General features: G+C 42.2%; 2 protein-coding genes across 3 annotated transcripts in view; one reads left to right on the forward strand and one right to left on the reverse strand.

Moving 5' to 3' along the window:
• NPHP3 (nephrocystin 3) overlaps nt 1-1,089 on the forward strand; it is a 28,534-nt gene extending 27,445 nt beyond the window's left edge. The window contains exon 27 of the mRNA XM_030509612.1: nt 90-1,089. Coding sequence (XP_030365472.1) covers nt 90-270 — 181 coding nt within the window. The 3' untranslated portion in view covers nt 271-1,089. The remainder of the gene's footprint in view (nt 1-89) is intronic.
• Nucleotides 1,090-4,406: 3,317 nt separating this feature from the next.
• UBA5 (ubiquitin like modifier activating enzyme 5) lies at nt 4,407-14,970 on the reverse strand. 2 transcript variants are annotated; one of them, XM_030509638.1, is made up of 12 exons: nt 14,779-14,970; nt 12,980-13,025; nt 12,798-12,887; nt 11,509-11,618; nt 11,015-11,101; nt 9,752-9,836; nt 8,842-8,946; nt 8,544-8,671; nt 7,155-7,290; nt 6,624-6,699; nt 5,746-5,852; nt 4,407-5,208 (listed from the first exon to the last, which is right to left on the reverse strand). In XM_030509638.1, the coding sequence occupies exons 1-12, from the start codon at nt 14,922-14,924 to the stop codon at nt 5,125-5,127; spliced, it is 1,200 nt and encodes a 399-aa protein (XP_030365498.1). In that variant the 5' UTR covers nt 14,925-14,970; the 3' UTR covers nt 4,407-5,124. The 2 variants fall into 2 exon arrangements, with proteins under 2 accessions (XP_030365498.1, XP_030365509.1); XM_030509649.1 differs by having other exon boundaries at nt 12,803-12,887; nt 14,779-14,959.
• Between the last annotated feature and the right edge of the window lie 83 nt (nt 14,971-15,053).

A 15,053-nucleotide genomic window follows, 5' to 3' on the forward strand; every position in this document is an offset into this window, starting at 1 on the left:
GGCGATAGCATGGTGTGCATTTCAGTTTAAATGAAATGAGAGACCTGTTTTATTTGCTTCTTTCAACTTTGTTTTACTCTTCCCCAAAGCTATGAAGGGGGAGACTTTGAGAAGGCAGCTGAACTGTACAAGAGAGCTATGGAAATAAAAGAAGCAGAGACTTTGTTGATAGGTGGAAAAGCAACTTCGCGACACTCATCGAGTGGAGATACATTCAGCTTAAAAAGTGCGTTATCACCCAATATTTTCCTGGAACATGGACAAAGGTGATACAAACCTGCTCCAAGGGAAGGCGGGCTCTGTTGCTATTTTAAAGCAGACATGAAATTACTAAGACTATCTATTTTTCCTGAGGTAATGTACTATTTTGGGACTGACCCCTGTCTTCATGAAAGACAAGGAAACACATGTTGAAGCTTGAAATCCTTCCACGTTAACTTTGCAGACTGCACGGTACGAAGTGAGCTTCTTTCATTGTATATAGATATGCATATTAGTTACTAGCTGAAGTTAGAGCTACTGCCAGACCCGGGGATTGGTTACCTCTTAGCCTAAGTGCCAGGATTAGAACAAGTTCAGTGAAACCAATTGTATATACTCTATGGAGTAGTTCTTATTTCTATGTTGGAAGAGCTTGGCTTAGAGGATTTGTGTATTTTTGGTTTTTATTCTTCCTTCCTGCCTTTTTGGAAGCTTTTAAAGGAGTTTCTAAAGAGATAGTAATTTTGGATAAGTCAAAATACCATTCCACCCGAAGTTGCACCTGCAGGGTGGCTTCAGCTTGAAGAGACTGACATTCAAGGGACTTGTGCAAAAATAATTGGTTTCCTTGGGCAGCTAATACGTAAATATACCCTTATCTACAGCTAAAGCTGTTGTTAGATTCAACTGTGTCCAGTAAAAATACTTGCAGTGGGGAACCAGAATAATGATGATGATGACCTGATTCCCTGTTGTTAACCCTTTAGCAATTCTTTTGCTATTTAATCTCATAGAATTCCTTAAAACACAAGAATATTTGTATTAGTTGGAAAAATTTAGTAATGCAAAATAGTTTTCCATCAGATAAAAAGATGCTAATCAAATCTACCTGCCTGCTGTATTTCTTAATACCCTGGTCAGCTGGAAGAATCAGTTTGAAGTCTGTTCATTCCAATTCAGTCATAGAATCACAGACTGATTTGGGTTGGAAGGGACCTTAAGATCATCCACTTCTAACCCCCTGCCATGGGCAGGGACACCTCACACTAGAGCAGGTTGCTCCAAGCCCCTGTGTCCAACCTGGCCTTGAACACTGCCAGGGATGGGGCAGCCACAGCTTCTCTGGGCACCCTGTGCCAGCGCCTCAGCACCCTCACAGGGAAGAACTTCTGCCTTAGATCCAACCTGAACTTGCCCTGGTTCAGTTTGAACCCATCACCCCTTGTCCTATCACTACAGTCCCTGATGAAGAGTCCCTCTCCAGCATCAATCCATGAATCAATTTAAATACATACTAAAAAGAAGACTTTATTAAACGTAAGTGAAAAATTAATTGAAACTTGACTATAATGTTTTAGTGGCAACTGATGTAAATGTTTATTTCATCTAATTTTGATTGAAAAATGCAAGTGACCATCACCTCAGAATGGTACTTTCCTTCCACAGTATTTTCTCCCTTTTAGAGCAGAGTTAAATATAACCTATTTCAGCCCTTGTTCTGGTTAGGAGGAATTTAACATTTTGGTAAGGGTGTAACTTAGCAAAGGAAACAGTATATAAAGCTGATGGAACAAATGCACAACCCAAATCTGATTCTAAAGGTTAAGATTTAGTTGGAAAAAACCCAAATAGCTCTTGAAGGTATTACAGTACAGCAACAGCAGTTGACACTTTGTAATAGCGCTCTGGGTATTTAATTCTTACTTCAGAAAATGGGGTTTTAATCAAAGCAGGAGTTTTTCCCCTCTATTCCAGTCACCTTGAGAAGTGCTGGAAATGGGGTAGTTCTTTGCAGGATTGTTACTAAAGAGAAGGAAAAGAGGAAAAGGTAAAAAAGAACACGAAAACCACCTCACCCCCCCCAAAACCTCAACCTTCTCAGCTTGTGGGTGTTTCTGTTGGCTGCTCTGCCCAGAGCTGGCAGTTCCCTCCTCCAAAGGCAGTGTTGGGAATTAGCAGACATCTGCTGAAGGTTCTCACCTCTGTGCTGATTTTAAAGTGTGTAATGATATATCTTATTCTCCTAAATAGTTTTCCTTAATAGTATCTTAAATGAGAACATACAACACTGGAGGTCTACAAAGGATCAGGCTTGTCCCATTTAGTGATTTTTCCATTCTGAACTGTCACAATTCTTGAGTGACTTCTTTCCAACTCACAGGTTGCAGGGTTGATTTTAGGAGAAAAATCAGTCCCTAAAAAGTAGCAGATCCCAACCATCCATGCTCCACTAGCAAAGATGGTGAGGAAACAACATGCTTTAGCTGTCAACCCAAAGAAAACCTTCTTCAGGAAGTAAAACAGGACCATGAGTAATGGTGGAGGGTCTTGCAGGCTGCATGTTGGCCATGAGCTGATGCAGCTCTGGTCACAGTGCTCTTAAGGTAGTTGTCCATGTATTTGCAGTTGTGCCTCATGGACATTAAAAAAGTAACTTGTGTATCTGGTGTATACCAAATGATGCTTCTATGTAGAAAACTCCACCTTAACAAAGAGTCACCAATGGAGATTTAATCAGAGTCAATATCAACATGTCAGTAACAGTCATGATGCACTGTAAAAACAGAAAGCTTCATTTATAAGATTGCCAAATAAACAAAGCTGGGCTGAACCATTGCACAATGCTTTAATTTGTTAGTCATAATAAAAGAAGTCATAAATCTTCCTTCATGTTTTATAGTCAGAGTAGATTATACTTGTAAATGTCTTTTTAATTTAAAAAATTCCTTGAAACTGCTTTTTCTTTGATGCTGTTTATTTTTAAATCATTTTAACCATTGGCACATACAATCATCTTAATGTGTTTTCTAATTATTTCCAGTTCTTGTATACACAAGCTGAAAATAACATGAGAACCACCCTGCACACTCTGTAAGCGAGCACACAAAGTGTATTACTTTGCTCATAAAACTCTCCATGAAGTAGAATGGTAAATGCTTGCCTCTTGTAAAGGTGTCAGTCGTGCGTAGCAGTCGTGCCAGCAAACAGCGAAGAGACAAGATTAACTGAGCTCTTGTAGAAGCGAGTCTTGTAGAACCATTGGCCTCAGGACCTCCAGAGCCAGGTCTCACTTCATTGCTCCCAACAGAAAGGTAAAGTCACAAAGGAATGCAAGTTACACTTAACATGAGACTTACATCAGGCTAATGTAGACTTAGTGACACAGATTCGAGCATGTACCTTATTAATGGTATCATCATTATTTCCTGTCCCTATTTACAGTTAATTTCTAAAATCTGCTTGCTCCAGAACTGGAGTCAATCCAAAACCCCACTTTTGTTTTACAGTATAATGCACCACAGCCAAAACCTCCCTCACCACCTGCATGGATGATTTTTATGTATATAAGACCTAATGTCAGCTGTGGAGGAAAGAGATATTGAAGTTTATAAGCATTGCTTACAAATCAAACCTTTTTTAATTAAGGACCAGAAGCACCTGCACAGCATTGCTCTCTCTTTACATGTTGGTTGGATGCTACTACCGTTAATTACTACCTGGTTCTGTGTTGGCTGCATCACACTGTGGAAGGGTAGTTTTTGAAGAGCCCAAGGTGGAAATATTTGTATTATAATGCAATTGATGTTCTCCTACATCTCAATAATGATCAGATTCTGGATCAGACACCCACCGTCACTCAAATAGTTGAAATGGATACTTCCAGTCGTGCAGGATGTACGTAGGTCAGTTTAACAGGTGATAATTTAAAGGTACTATGACTCTACTAATGTTATTTACAGGACAAATACAATAGCTCAGCTACTCCACTGAAGATACTTGCAATACTAAATGAAGTTTAGAGCATCTAACTTTAGAAGCTTTCCTATGCAAACTCAGATGAAGTGTATTCCTTAATATAGCCCATATGATGGGGATGGATCAGAATTACAGCTGAACTTTAAATAACCAACAAAAATATGGAGATTTTCAAAGAGATAGACAAAATCTTCTATTCCCTCCAGTGGTGCTGGTGATTCTTAGAGATTGTGTCCCAAAAAGCATCTGCCAGTTGAAGTAGTGGCAATGCTAATACCCAGTTTGCTAGTATAATTACTACTAACTAGAGCCTTTGCCTTGTTGCAGCATACTCAAACCATTATCCCATACAAAACATACAGGCAGCTATTTAAGAACAAGCAGTAGTAAAACACTGATAAACCCAGGGTAGTTTACAAAAATTCCATTCCAGCAATATTTAAAGTGGATGAAAAGGCAGAAATGTTCTGTTTACTCAGATAAATAGTCACAACACGATCCATACCAAGAATACAGAGCCCAGTGAGCAACAACCAAGTACAAGTGCCTGGAAACTCAGGAGCAGCAATATGAGCGAGGTACTATCTGCCCTTGACCTACCCGGTGCTCTCCAGCAGATCTCATCTTTGACTTGTCTTATACTATGTTCTGTTCTCATCACATGATGGTGCATGTATCGTGCTGTGCTTGCTTTGGTGAGTTTCATAGAAGCATGGAATGGTTTGGGCTGGAAGGGACCTTAAAGCTCATCCAGTTCCAACCCCCTGCCACAGGCAGGGACACCTTCCACTAGAGCAGGTTGCTCCAAGCCCCTGTGTCCAACCTGGCCTTGAACACTGCCAGGGATGGGGCAGCCACAGCTTCTCTGGGCACCCTGTGCCAGCGCCTCAGCACCCTCACAGGGAAGAACTTCTTCATTAGTTTGTCCATCTCTTTTTATTTCCTACTGAATAGCTGGACACTAGGAGTGCTGAGAAATTAAAGTTGACAGTAGCACAACTCCCTATTTACAATGTAACTGCTTCTCCTTCCTGCCCCTGTAACAGTTCCATTTCATCAGAAATACAAAGATAAGCTTCAGTGGAGGTAAAAAAAGAGGAAAAAAAAGTGTGGTCTTCTTGTAATCCAGTGTCAATCCAAACTCCCCAGAGTTGTACTTAATATTTGCTACATGTTTCTCATTTTGGCCATGAGTTCTTCTAGGCTTTCTTCAGACTCTGCTACTGTTTCCTCAGTTACCAAATTCTCTTCCTATGAGGAACAGGAAGAAAAAGTTGGCATCAAGAGTAGCAAACAAAAAGCCCCCCACAAATAGGCTTTACTTCTCAATTGCAACATTAGGCCTAAATGATTATCAGCTTAAATTGTAAACTGTTCTGCCAGGGAGTTAAGAGTGTTCTGGCTGCAATCACACAGATTCTATGTTCCCCAGGTATAAAAATTGCTCTTTGAGTACACACAGCTTTTACATGATAAATATGGTAAAAATCAATTAGTCACCAAAACATCAACTGAGAAATTCACATTTTTCTTCCCCCCACTCCCCAAATACATTCATTCCTGTCACCTCAAAAGTACAGTCACACTGACATCCATCCATAAGTATCTTCTATAGAAGCACAAACCTGGACCATAGAAGGCACTAATGGGATGCACTGAGATACGGCTGCACTGGGATTGTTCCAGATGGAGTTTCAGTGTAGGTTTAAAGGGAACCAAACTGGCTGCTTATTAGAAATTTAATCTACAAGACATATTTCAAAAATGCATGCAGAAGAAATACATTACCTTGTTTGGGATAGTGTATGCTACAGTAATGCCCTCGGGAAGGTCAGGAACCGGGCCAGATGCAGCCTTCAGCTCATCTTCTGAAGTTTCTGATACTAATTCAATGCCTTTGCATTAAAACGAATTGAGAACTCCATTAAAAGTTAGAAGAACAAGTTCTTTAAGCACTAAGTTACCACAGTGAGAGAAAACAGCAGAGACTTTCCCAAAAGAGAAAAAATACTAAAAGCAGGAAGATCTTTGATTCCAACTTCTCCGTTCCATGAGCAATATATTTTCCCTTGACAATGTATTAAAATTTATGGACAAGAATGGCACCTCTCCTGTAGGACTTCCTTCTCCTTACCATTTAAATCTTATTGTGAGGGCACTTCTCCCAATGGTGAGCTAAGATTATTTTCTATATCATGTAATAAACGGAATGTATATATCCATTCCTGAAATGGTTATGTAAAACACACCATTCCTTAAGACAATTCCTTCTAACTTAAAGCCCTGAGAGGAACATAAAGATCCAGGGGATGGTTCAGCACAGTGGGTATGGGAATAACAAATGCTCTTTAGTTACATATTTAGTTAAACAGTGAGTAAATCTTCTCACACCTTTCACAGCTTCAGACCATCTCCTGACAAAGTTTCTTATTCAACAGCTGTTACATTTTGAGGCTAAAACCTGCATGTTACACTAAAAATACATCACTGAGTTGTGGTAACATTACTGTCAAACCCTGTGAAAAGCCAGCAGGAGCTACACAGTGTAAGTTACAAAAGCTGGGAACATAAGGAGTCCATGTACCCTGCAGTGTGTTACCCAAACCAAAGACTCTAACTGAATCTCCATACTGGGAACATGGTTTAGTCTCCAGTTGAATACATACCCCAGTCATTGTCTTCGTGTACTATTTCCTCTTGCTGTTCAATTACTTCTTGTTTTGGTTGTGCAGCTGCTTTTTTCTGAAGGAAAACCACAAAAGTATGAAAACCATAATATATGTAATAGTGAAACAACAGCAAGAAAGAGCATATCTAATATTAACACTCTTTTTAATATTTAAGGCATGCAGTCACTATTTAGAACTTCACAGGGCATAAAAAGGCAGAATCCCTGCAAGGGAAAAACCCAAACCCTTTAATACTCAAAACCATGACTGCCAGAAGGGTTGGGTAATCACTGTAGAAGAAAATATTATTTAACTGAATGTCAGTTCTGCCTCCCCTTTGCTTTGAGATAATTCTAAGTACTGTGTTTTTAGAAACACATGCACCCATCTGAAGACAAGGCTGCTGAAAACTGGAGTAGCAATGAAAGTTTTCTTCTGCTACAGATCTGGAGCGTGCTTTGTCCTTAAGACTTTAAGAAAGGAGAGAAAACCAAAAAAGCAAACCAAAACCAACCAACCAATTTTTACCTTATAATTTTCTTGCTGTTTTCTGCAATTCTGGTCACTACATTGTGGGTTTGGCTTCATAGACATAGTTGGAAAGAAATCCTGCATCGCGTTGTAACCGAGATAGTAACTCACAGTACCAAAGTTTAACAGGTACCTAGAAACACAGAGAAAGCAGGCCCTTATGTACAAATTCAGTTGCTCAAGGGATCCTTTTTCCTCAAAGAACTTTTAGAATACGCTTTCACACTAGTGAAGTTGTGAAGAGTTACTGTAATTGTCTTGAAATAAGCTGTAGTCACCTGACAATGGGATAACTGCATCAACATAGAACCCAGGGCTCTTGTGGTTTAAGTGTGAGAACAGGTCCATTACTGTCTCACAGAAAATATGTTTAAAGTAGCACATAAGAAGTTTTCTCCTCTGCCGTAATCCACTGCTTCAAACACTCAGTTGTCCTGTATTACAGTGAGAGAGTTTTCAACAGAAAATCAACAGAATCAGAACCAGCTTAACCATCTTTACTGGAGGGTCAGAGCTGCAATGGAAATAAACATATAAACTTGGACATGCTTGAGAGGTGGCCAATGCCAACCTCATGGAGTTCAACCAAGCCAAGTGCAAGGTCCTACACCTGGGTCGGGGCAATCCCAGGCCCAGCTGCAGGTTGGGCAGAGAAGAGATTCAGAGCAGCCTGAGGAGAAGGACTTGGGGGTGTTGGTTGATGAGAAACTGAACATGAGCTGCTTCAGTGTGTGCTTGAGCCCAGAAACCCCCCATGTGCTGGGCTGCATCAACAGCAGCGTGAGCAGCAGGTTGAGGGAGGGGATCCTGCCCCTCAGTGTTCAAGGCTAGGTTGGGCAGAGTCTTGGGCAACCTGGTCTAGTGTGAGGTGTCCCTGCCCATGGCAGGGGGTTGGAACTGGATGATCTTAAGGTCCTTTCCAACCCAAACCATTCTGTAATTCCATGATATAAATGAAGCTGCAATGTTTGCATTCTTCATTAGAGAAAAACACGTGCTGCTATAGAGTTTTATATAATGCTTTTCTGCATGGAAGCTTTCAGAAAGCTGAAAATGGAGCTTTGCTTTTTGTAAGCACACCTGCAAACAGTACTTTTATTATTTGTAACTAGAAATTTTTTGACAACTGGCAAAACCAAGCTAAAGCTAAAACCAGGTAAATAAGATCCTGTTCTCAGAGATCATGTAAGACACAGTGCACCATCACAGAATAGTTTGGGCTGGAAAGAACCTTAAGATCATCCAGTTCCAACTCCCTGCCACGGGCAGGGACATCTCCAACTGGACCAGCTGCTCAAAAAACCAGATCCATCACTATGAAATGTTCCTTCAGGTTTCTTTCTCTCCTTTTGCTGAACGCTGAATAGCAACAACTCGGTCACTTACTTGAGAACATTTTGTACAAGAATTCCTGCCACAACACCCATAGTTGTAGGGAGACTCGCTGCACAAACTCCTTCTCGTTTTAGTGTCTTCTCATCAATATTTGCAGCAACTACGAGGGGAGGAGCACACTGAGGGGAAAGAAAGTTTTGAAAGAAGTATTAAAACCCCCTCACAGACGACACAAGATTTTAAACTACCCCCTCAGCTGTGCCAGGATCACATTCACTAGCCAGCTCATCTTCACATTCCCAGCTCTGCTTTAAGAGCCAAACAAGCAGCTCAGCAGAGCACTGCATACCGCAAAACACGCCGATTCCCCAGGTATGATCAGCTGTATGTGTCCTGACACTGCATTTTCACTCACTCCAGATTCCATCCAGATTTGTCCGAGTTCATTGCAGGCCTTAAAAACACAGAAACACCAAAACAAAACCATGCGCAAACAGTGTAAATTGAGAGGGGTTAAACACATGGATCTTCCTGCTTTAAGACAAAAAGGCTACAATCAGAAAAAAAGTAGAACAGAAATTATTTGTCAGTCAAAGGACAACTTAAAGTTGCCCTCAGGATGGACATGTCCTTTGTATGTCCATGTATGTCCTTTGTGCTTTCCTGAGGACCTGACATTTTTGAACGACTACGGGCATTAGTGATCCAGTTACCAGCACACTACAGAATCTCATTGCACAAGCTACTATTATACAGTGTGGACCTTCAGTGCATGCAATTTATGGACCGTGTTAGCCAAAGGATAACAGAAAACATGCAGTTGGCATATACTCTACATGGCTGCTACTATAAACATATTTTGATTAGGTACACAGCCTCAAGACACTTTTATATACAAATATACAAGTCAAATGAGTATGCAATTAGCTATACACAGTCTTTAAAAAGTCTGAAAGCTCTAACATCCCAGGCTTTGATCATACTTTTATATAAACAGACTAATTTGGAAAGATGGAGAGAGGGCTTACAACACTAAACTCTTAGCTGCTAGAAACTTAAAGCTCTACAGTTATATTTACGCACATAAAATGTGTTTTATGAGAACAGGGTAAAAGCTCAGATTCTGTTTCCTTAAACCAAGGAGGAAATTTCTTAGAACATTTTGGTAAGTCCCTGTCTTTTCTCTAGTCCCCACACTTCCTAACATTACTTATAGGAGAAAACAGACTTCCACAAGTTCATGCCCTTGATGGCCTTACCGTGTTAATCGCCATGCGAGCTTCAAAGTTGTCCACGCAGCTCAGAACAAGATCCACAGGCTTCCCCTCCTCTAGTGCCCCGTTACTGAAATAAGCAGCAGAAGTTTGTGTGAACTTGCTGGCAGAACAAAATGCCAGTGTGGCAATCCACATGCTGCTTTGGAGCACAGAAGCACATGGGAAGTGTGTATCTAACAAAACCTGTGCAAATTCAGAGCAGGACACAACTAACAGCTTAGATCTACAGGAGAAACAACAGCATGCTGAAGGTGGGATTTAAATATATGGGCATTTTAGAGTGAAAGAAGCTTTATACAGTATGTACTCACAGTATAAAGTACTGGAGAACTGTATCTGCACAACCTAACTGCAAATGGGAAAAGTTATCTCAGAACTTCTCTGTGAGATCCACTAATTCTTCATTCTAAAAAGCATATCTGAAACTACTCCAGAGCAACCAAAATATGATCTGATCTGTTTTCTGTACTGGGAAAAGCTAGTAAGACCTACAGCTTTGGTTGAAAATCTAAAGATGTACTAATATAAAATATAACTACAGTGTAACAGTAGACCCCACTTGCAGCACTGTGTGCAGTGCTGGTGTCCCCAGCATAAGAAGGACATGGAGCTGTTGGAGCAAGTCCAGAGGAGGCCACGAGGATGATCAGGGGCTGGAGCACCTCCCATACAGAGACAGGCTGAGAACATTGGGGCTGTTCAGCCTGGAGAAGAGAAGCTGCGTGGAGATCTCAGAGCAGCTTCCAGTGTCTGAAGGGGGCTACAAGTCTGCTGGAGAGGGACTCTTCATCAGGGACTGTAGCGATAGGACAAGGGGTGATGGGTTCAAACTGAAACAGGAGAAGTTCAGATTAGATCTAAGGCAGAAGTTCTTCCCTGTGAGGGTGCTGAGGTGCTGGCACAGGGTGCCCAGAGAAGCTGTGGCTGCCCCATCCCTGGCAGTGTTCAAGGCCAGGTTGGACGGGGCTTGGGCAATGTGGTCTAGTGTGAGGTGTCCCTGCCCATGGCAGGGGGTTGGAACTGGATGATCTTAAGGTCCTTTCCAACCCAAACCAGTCTGGGATTCTATGAAGTAAGTGCCAACTCCAAAGAAAAGGTCTAGGCAGGAATGTCTTCATATGTACATATTTCCCACTGGTTTTCAATTGGAAGCCATTAAATCAAAACCCCCCACAATAAAAGTCAGGCTGTACAGAACCACACATCAGCAGAAGTTATCAATATGCTTTTGTTGAGAGATTTTACCTTATTCTATTCATGAAGTGTTCAAAGTTGTCCAGTGTTGTGATGTTGTAGTTATGTACTTCAAATTGAACATCAGGATTAATATTCCTAATGGAGGAAATAACATGAGCCAATATCAGTAAATATAATGATAACTTGAATTCTACCCCCTAACTTCACGAGTGTTCCTACAGTCTTAAGTTTCCAGTCTGACGTCTAGAATATATTCATATTTATAATTCACAGATTAAATGAGAGAAGCCCCACAACACTGAAGTGACATAGTTTATACCAAACTTCTGAGCAGAATTAGGCATATTTAAAAAGTAGACTCACATTAAGGTTTTGGCCAGTATCAAAATGTCCATAAAGTACCAACCATTCCCACAACTATGTTACACTCAAATTTCCAAATGAGATCATGCTACTTTGCAAGTGATCAAGAGTGAAACATCAGTTTTCTGGAGAAGTATCCTGGGTAAATACATTTTGATACCCACTTCTCTAAGTCATACCTCAAAGTATGCTCTGCCGCTTGCACTTTACTTAATCCAGCTTGATGAGGTTGGAAGAAGAGTCTGTTCATGTTTGCCAATTCCACTTTGTCATAATCAAACAGAAGCAGCTACAATAAAGATTGGAGATTCACATATGATAACACAAAGACTGTGCAACCAGAGCATTATGGCAAGGCATTTCAAATGACAAAACTCCTTCTAAAACCAACAACAAAACCACCCCCAACCCAACAACCCCCACTTCCACAGTCCCATTCAGTTCACATAAAAAAGCCAGTAAGATTGTAAGGATCTGAAAGACTGAATTCAAGTACCATTCACCGGGAACTAACAGAGTGAGTCATGAAAACCACTCTTAAAAAGCAATCTGTTCATTTGATCTAAACTAGGAATATTTAACAGATTATCTACATGAACCCTATCACCTCTGTTATCACATTCCTACTTGCTGTTATGGCATTAAATAGAAATACATCCTTTCTTTCACTTGTCCTGGCAAATAGTTCTTCAAAAACGAGTCACTTAATATACCTACATAATACACAGACATGTTGATTATTATAAACTCTGAGTCAACTGTCCAATGTCCTTTTCTATGCCCAAGATGCTGGTCTCCAGGAAATGCTCCTTCACAGGAAGGGGGAATAAATTTTGCAATCAAAAATTGCATCACCTCTGTATTAAGAAACTTCCTGAAGTTCCAAGAGTATATGGTCAGGATTTGCCTGGAAATACAAATATCTAAGCCATTCCCCAGATTCCTTCTTTAAAGAAAAATCCTGTTAACTCTGGTGGTTCTTGATACACACATCAAATTATTTTTAATTGCTGCTAAATTTTTATCTCTAAGTGCCACACGACAAACTAATATTTGTGACAAAAATACCAGTTCTACATCTACCACATTTCAACTTCATATCTATCAGCTTGTTCTCATAACATAAGACTTTATCTTCTATGTGAGTTATCCCCTCCTTTATTTTGTTTTCCTTGAGCAATAATCCAGTACGAAGGTTAGATAGATGGACTCATACAAGAGCAGGAAGATAAGCATCCAGACAAGAATCATCCACATGATCGAGGATGAAGCCCTAAGTAAATCAATTTTACTAGCATAAGAAAAATACAGACTCCATTTGTGATGTTTACACAAGTGCTGTTCCTGAGTGCTTTCTTTAGTACTCTTTCATTTGGGCAAAATCAACTGAGTGAAATCAAATCTAGTTCTTTATGAAGACAACTGGTCCATCTACTGTAAAGAAGCAGAGGAAGAAAGCTCTCATTACCTTACCAATGCCACACCGTGTCAGCATTTCAGCAGTCACGCTGCCAACTCCACCTACACCTACGACTGCGACCGTAAAGGTACGGATTTTCTGCAGGAAGAAACCAAACGCACATCAGTTCACCAGAAGTGGTCCTTGTAGGGGGAAAATGCAAGGTGCTTTTAATGCAGACAGAATCCTACCTCATAGTCTTTGACAATTCCCATTCTTTTTAACGCCATCAAGCGACTACAAAGGAAAAACAGCAATGTTATACAGAAAATGCTCTCTACATTAGAATCATAGAATACTTAGAGTTGGAAAGGACCTTAAGGTCATCCAGTTCCAACCCCCTGCCATGGGCAGGGACACCTCACACTAGACCATGTCGCCCAAGCCCCTGTGTCCAACCTGGCCTTGAACACTGCCAGGGATGGGGCAGCCACAGCTTCTCTGGGCACCCTGTGCCAGCGCCTCAGCACCCTCACAGGGAAGAACTTCTGCCTCAGATCCAACCTGAACTTCCCCTGTTTCAGTTTGAACCCATCACCCCTTGTCCTATCGCTACAGCCCCTGATGAAGAGCCCGAGTATTACTAACAGTAATTTTGCTTTTCAGGTATTTAAAATCCTTTTGCTTTAAAGACAACCCCACCAAGCACCAAACTCAAGCCTGCTGTTTTCACTGCAGTTGTGACTGCTAGCTAGATACAATCTAAATGAGATAGTAGATGCTTTCCTATTAGCAACGGAGTACCAACCCTGCAGAAACTCCTGTACTTACTCAGTTGGTATGAGTAACATCACCGAAATCAGGAGGACCCATATCTATTTGTGTAAAAGAATCCCTGATTTACACAATGAAACTCTACACTTTCTTCTGTAATGAACCATACAGCAGCAGCCCAGTGAAGACTCTTCTGCTGTTTTCTGATCAATTTGATTAGATTAAGTCCAGCATAACATGAAAGAAAAAGAAATTAAAAAACAGAGAATATCAGGTTGTGAGGATAACTGGAACAATTTTAAAGTAATATTTTGTCCTGCTATTGCAGTTTTTCATTCAAAGTATCAAAGAAAGTACAAGAATCAACTTGTATAAAAGCAATTCATCCTGAAAAAAATAATGCATCAGTATTCCAGAAGCGCTGAGCATTAGAAAAGGTTGCAGATGCTCAAGACTTCGCCAATCCAAACTCTAAAATAGTTAAGTTACAGAAATAAGACCTCATGCAATATCAAAACCTGTCCCATTTAGTAGCAACTTAGCTGAAAACCCCACAGCTTCCTCTTGCTCCCCCTCTTAAACCTGAGAGCTCCTCTCCCCACAGAGCATCTGCCTTCAGAATTGTCTGACCAGTCACAGAATGGTTTGGGTTGGAAAAGACCTTTAAGATCATCTAGTTCCAAGCCCCTGCCATGGGCAGGGCCTGTCCCCAACATAAGGCCATGGAGCTGTTGGAGCAAGTCCAGAGGAGGCCACGAGGATGATCAGGGGCTGGAGCACGTCCTGTATGAAGACAGGCTGAGAACATTGGGGCTGTTCAGCCTGGAGAAGAGAAGCTGCGTGGAGACCTCAGAGCAGCTTCCACTGTCTGAAGGGGGCTACAAGGCTGCTGGAGAGGGACTCTTCATCAGGGACTGTAGCGATAGGACAAGGGGTGATGGGTTCAAACTGAAACAGGGGAAGTTCAGATTAGATCTAAGGCAGAAGTTCTTCCCTGTGAGGGTGCTGAGGCGCTGGCACAGGGTGCCCAGAGAAGCTGTGGCTGCCCCATCCCTGGCCGTGTTCGAAGCCAGGTTGGACACAAGGGCTTGGGCAACATGGTCTAGTGTGAGGTTGTTTTGGCCTAAGTGCATGGCCCTTAGACCCCCACCCGCCCGGGCCCAGCTCCACACGCCTCTTCCCTTCCCCAGTCCCACGGCCTCAGACCCCGCAGCTCTCCCTCCTCCCCATGGCTCAGCCCGGGCCCGCCGGTGCAGCCCCTCACCCCCCGCCGCACCTGTAGGGGTTGGTGTCCGTCACCTCCGGGCTCATGGTCTCGATGCGGGCCCGCGGCGCCGGCCGCCCGCCCCTCTCCCGGGCCAGCTCGTCCTCCAGCTCCCGCACACGCCGCTCCAGCTGCTCCAGCCGGCGCGGCTCCGCCATGGCAGCGACACGTCTGCCCGGCTGAGCCACGGAGCTTCCGGGAGCGGCACCGAGCGCCGTCCCCCGCCAGCGCCGGCGACTCAGGAGCGTTCCCACCTCGAGGGGAGCTCCTGCCGCCCCACAGCGGCC

The sequence above is a fragment of the Strigops habroptila genome, chromosome 1 (assembly GCF_004027225.2).
Source record: "Strigops habroptila isolate Jane chromosome 1, bStrHab1.2.pri, whole genome shotgun sequence".
In the NCBI taxonomy this organism is placed as follows: Eukaryota; Metazoa; Chordata; class Aves; order Psittaciformes; family Psittacidae; genus Strigops; species Strigops habroptila.

What these genes read in the sequence shown, in the direction of transcription:
- UBA5 (XM_030509638.1), bottom strand. Translation starts at nt 14,924, where the DNA reads ATGGCGGAGCCGCGCCGGCTGGAGCAGCTGGAGCGGCGTGTGCGGGAG. An exon ending in GAATTGTCAAAGACTATGAG is followed by an intron (nt 12,888 to 12,979) that starts GTAGGATTCTGT and finishes TTCTTCCTGCAG; the next exon opens with AAAATCCGTACCTTTACGGT. An exon ending in CTCGCATGGCGATTAACACG is followed by an intron (nt 8,947 to 9,751) that starts GTAAGGCCATCA and finishes TGTGTTTTTAAG; the next exon opens with GCCTGCAATGAACTCGGACA.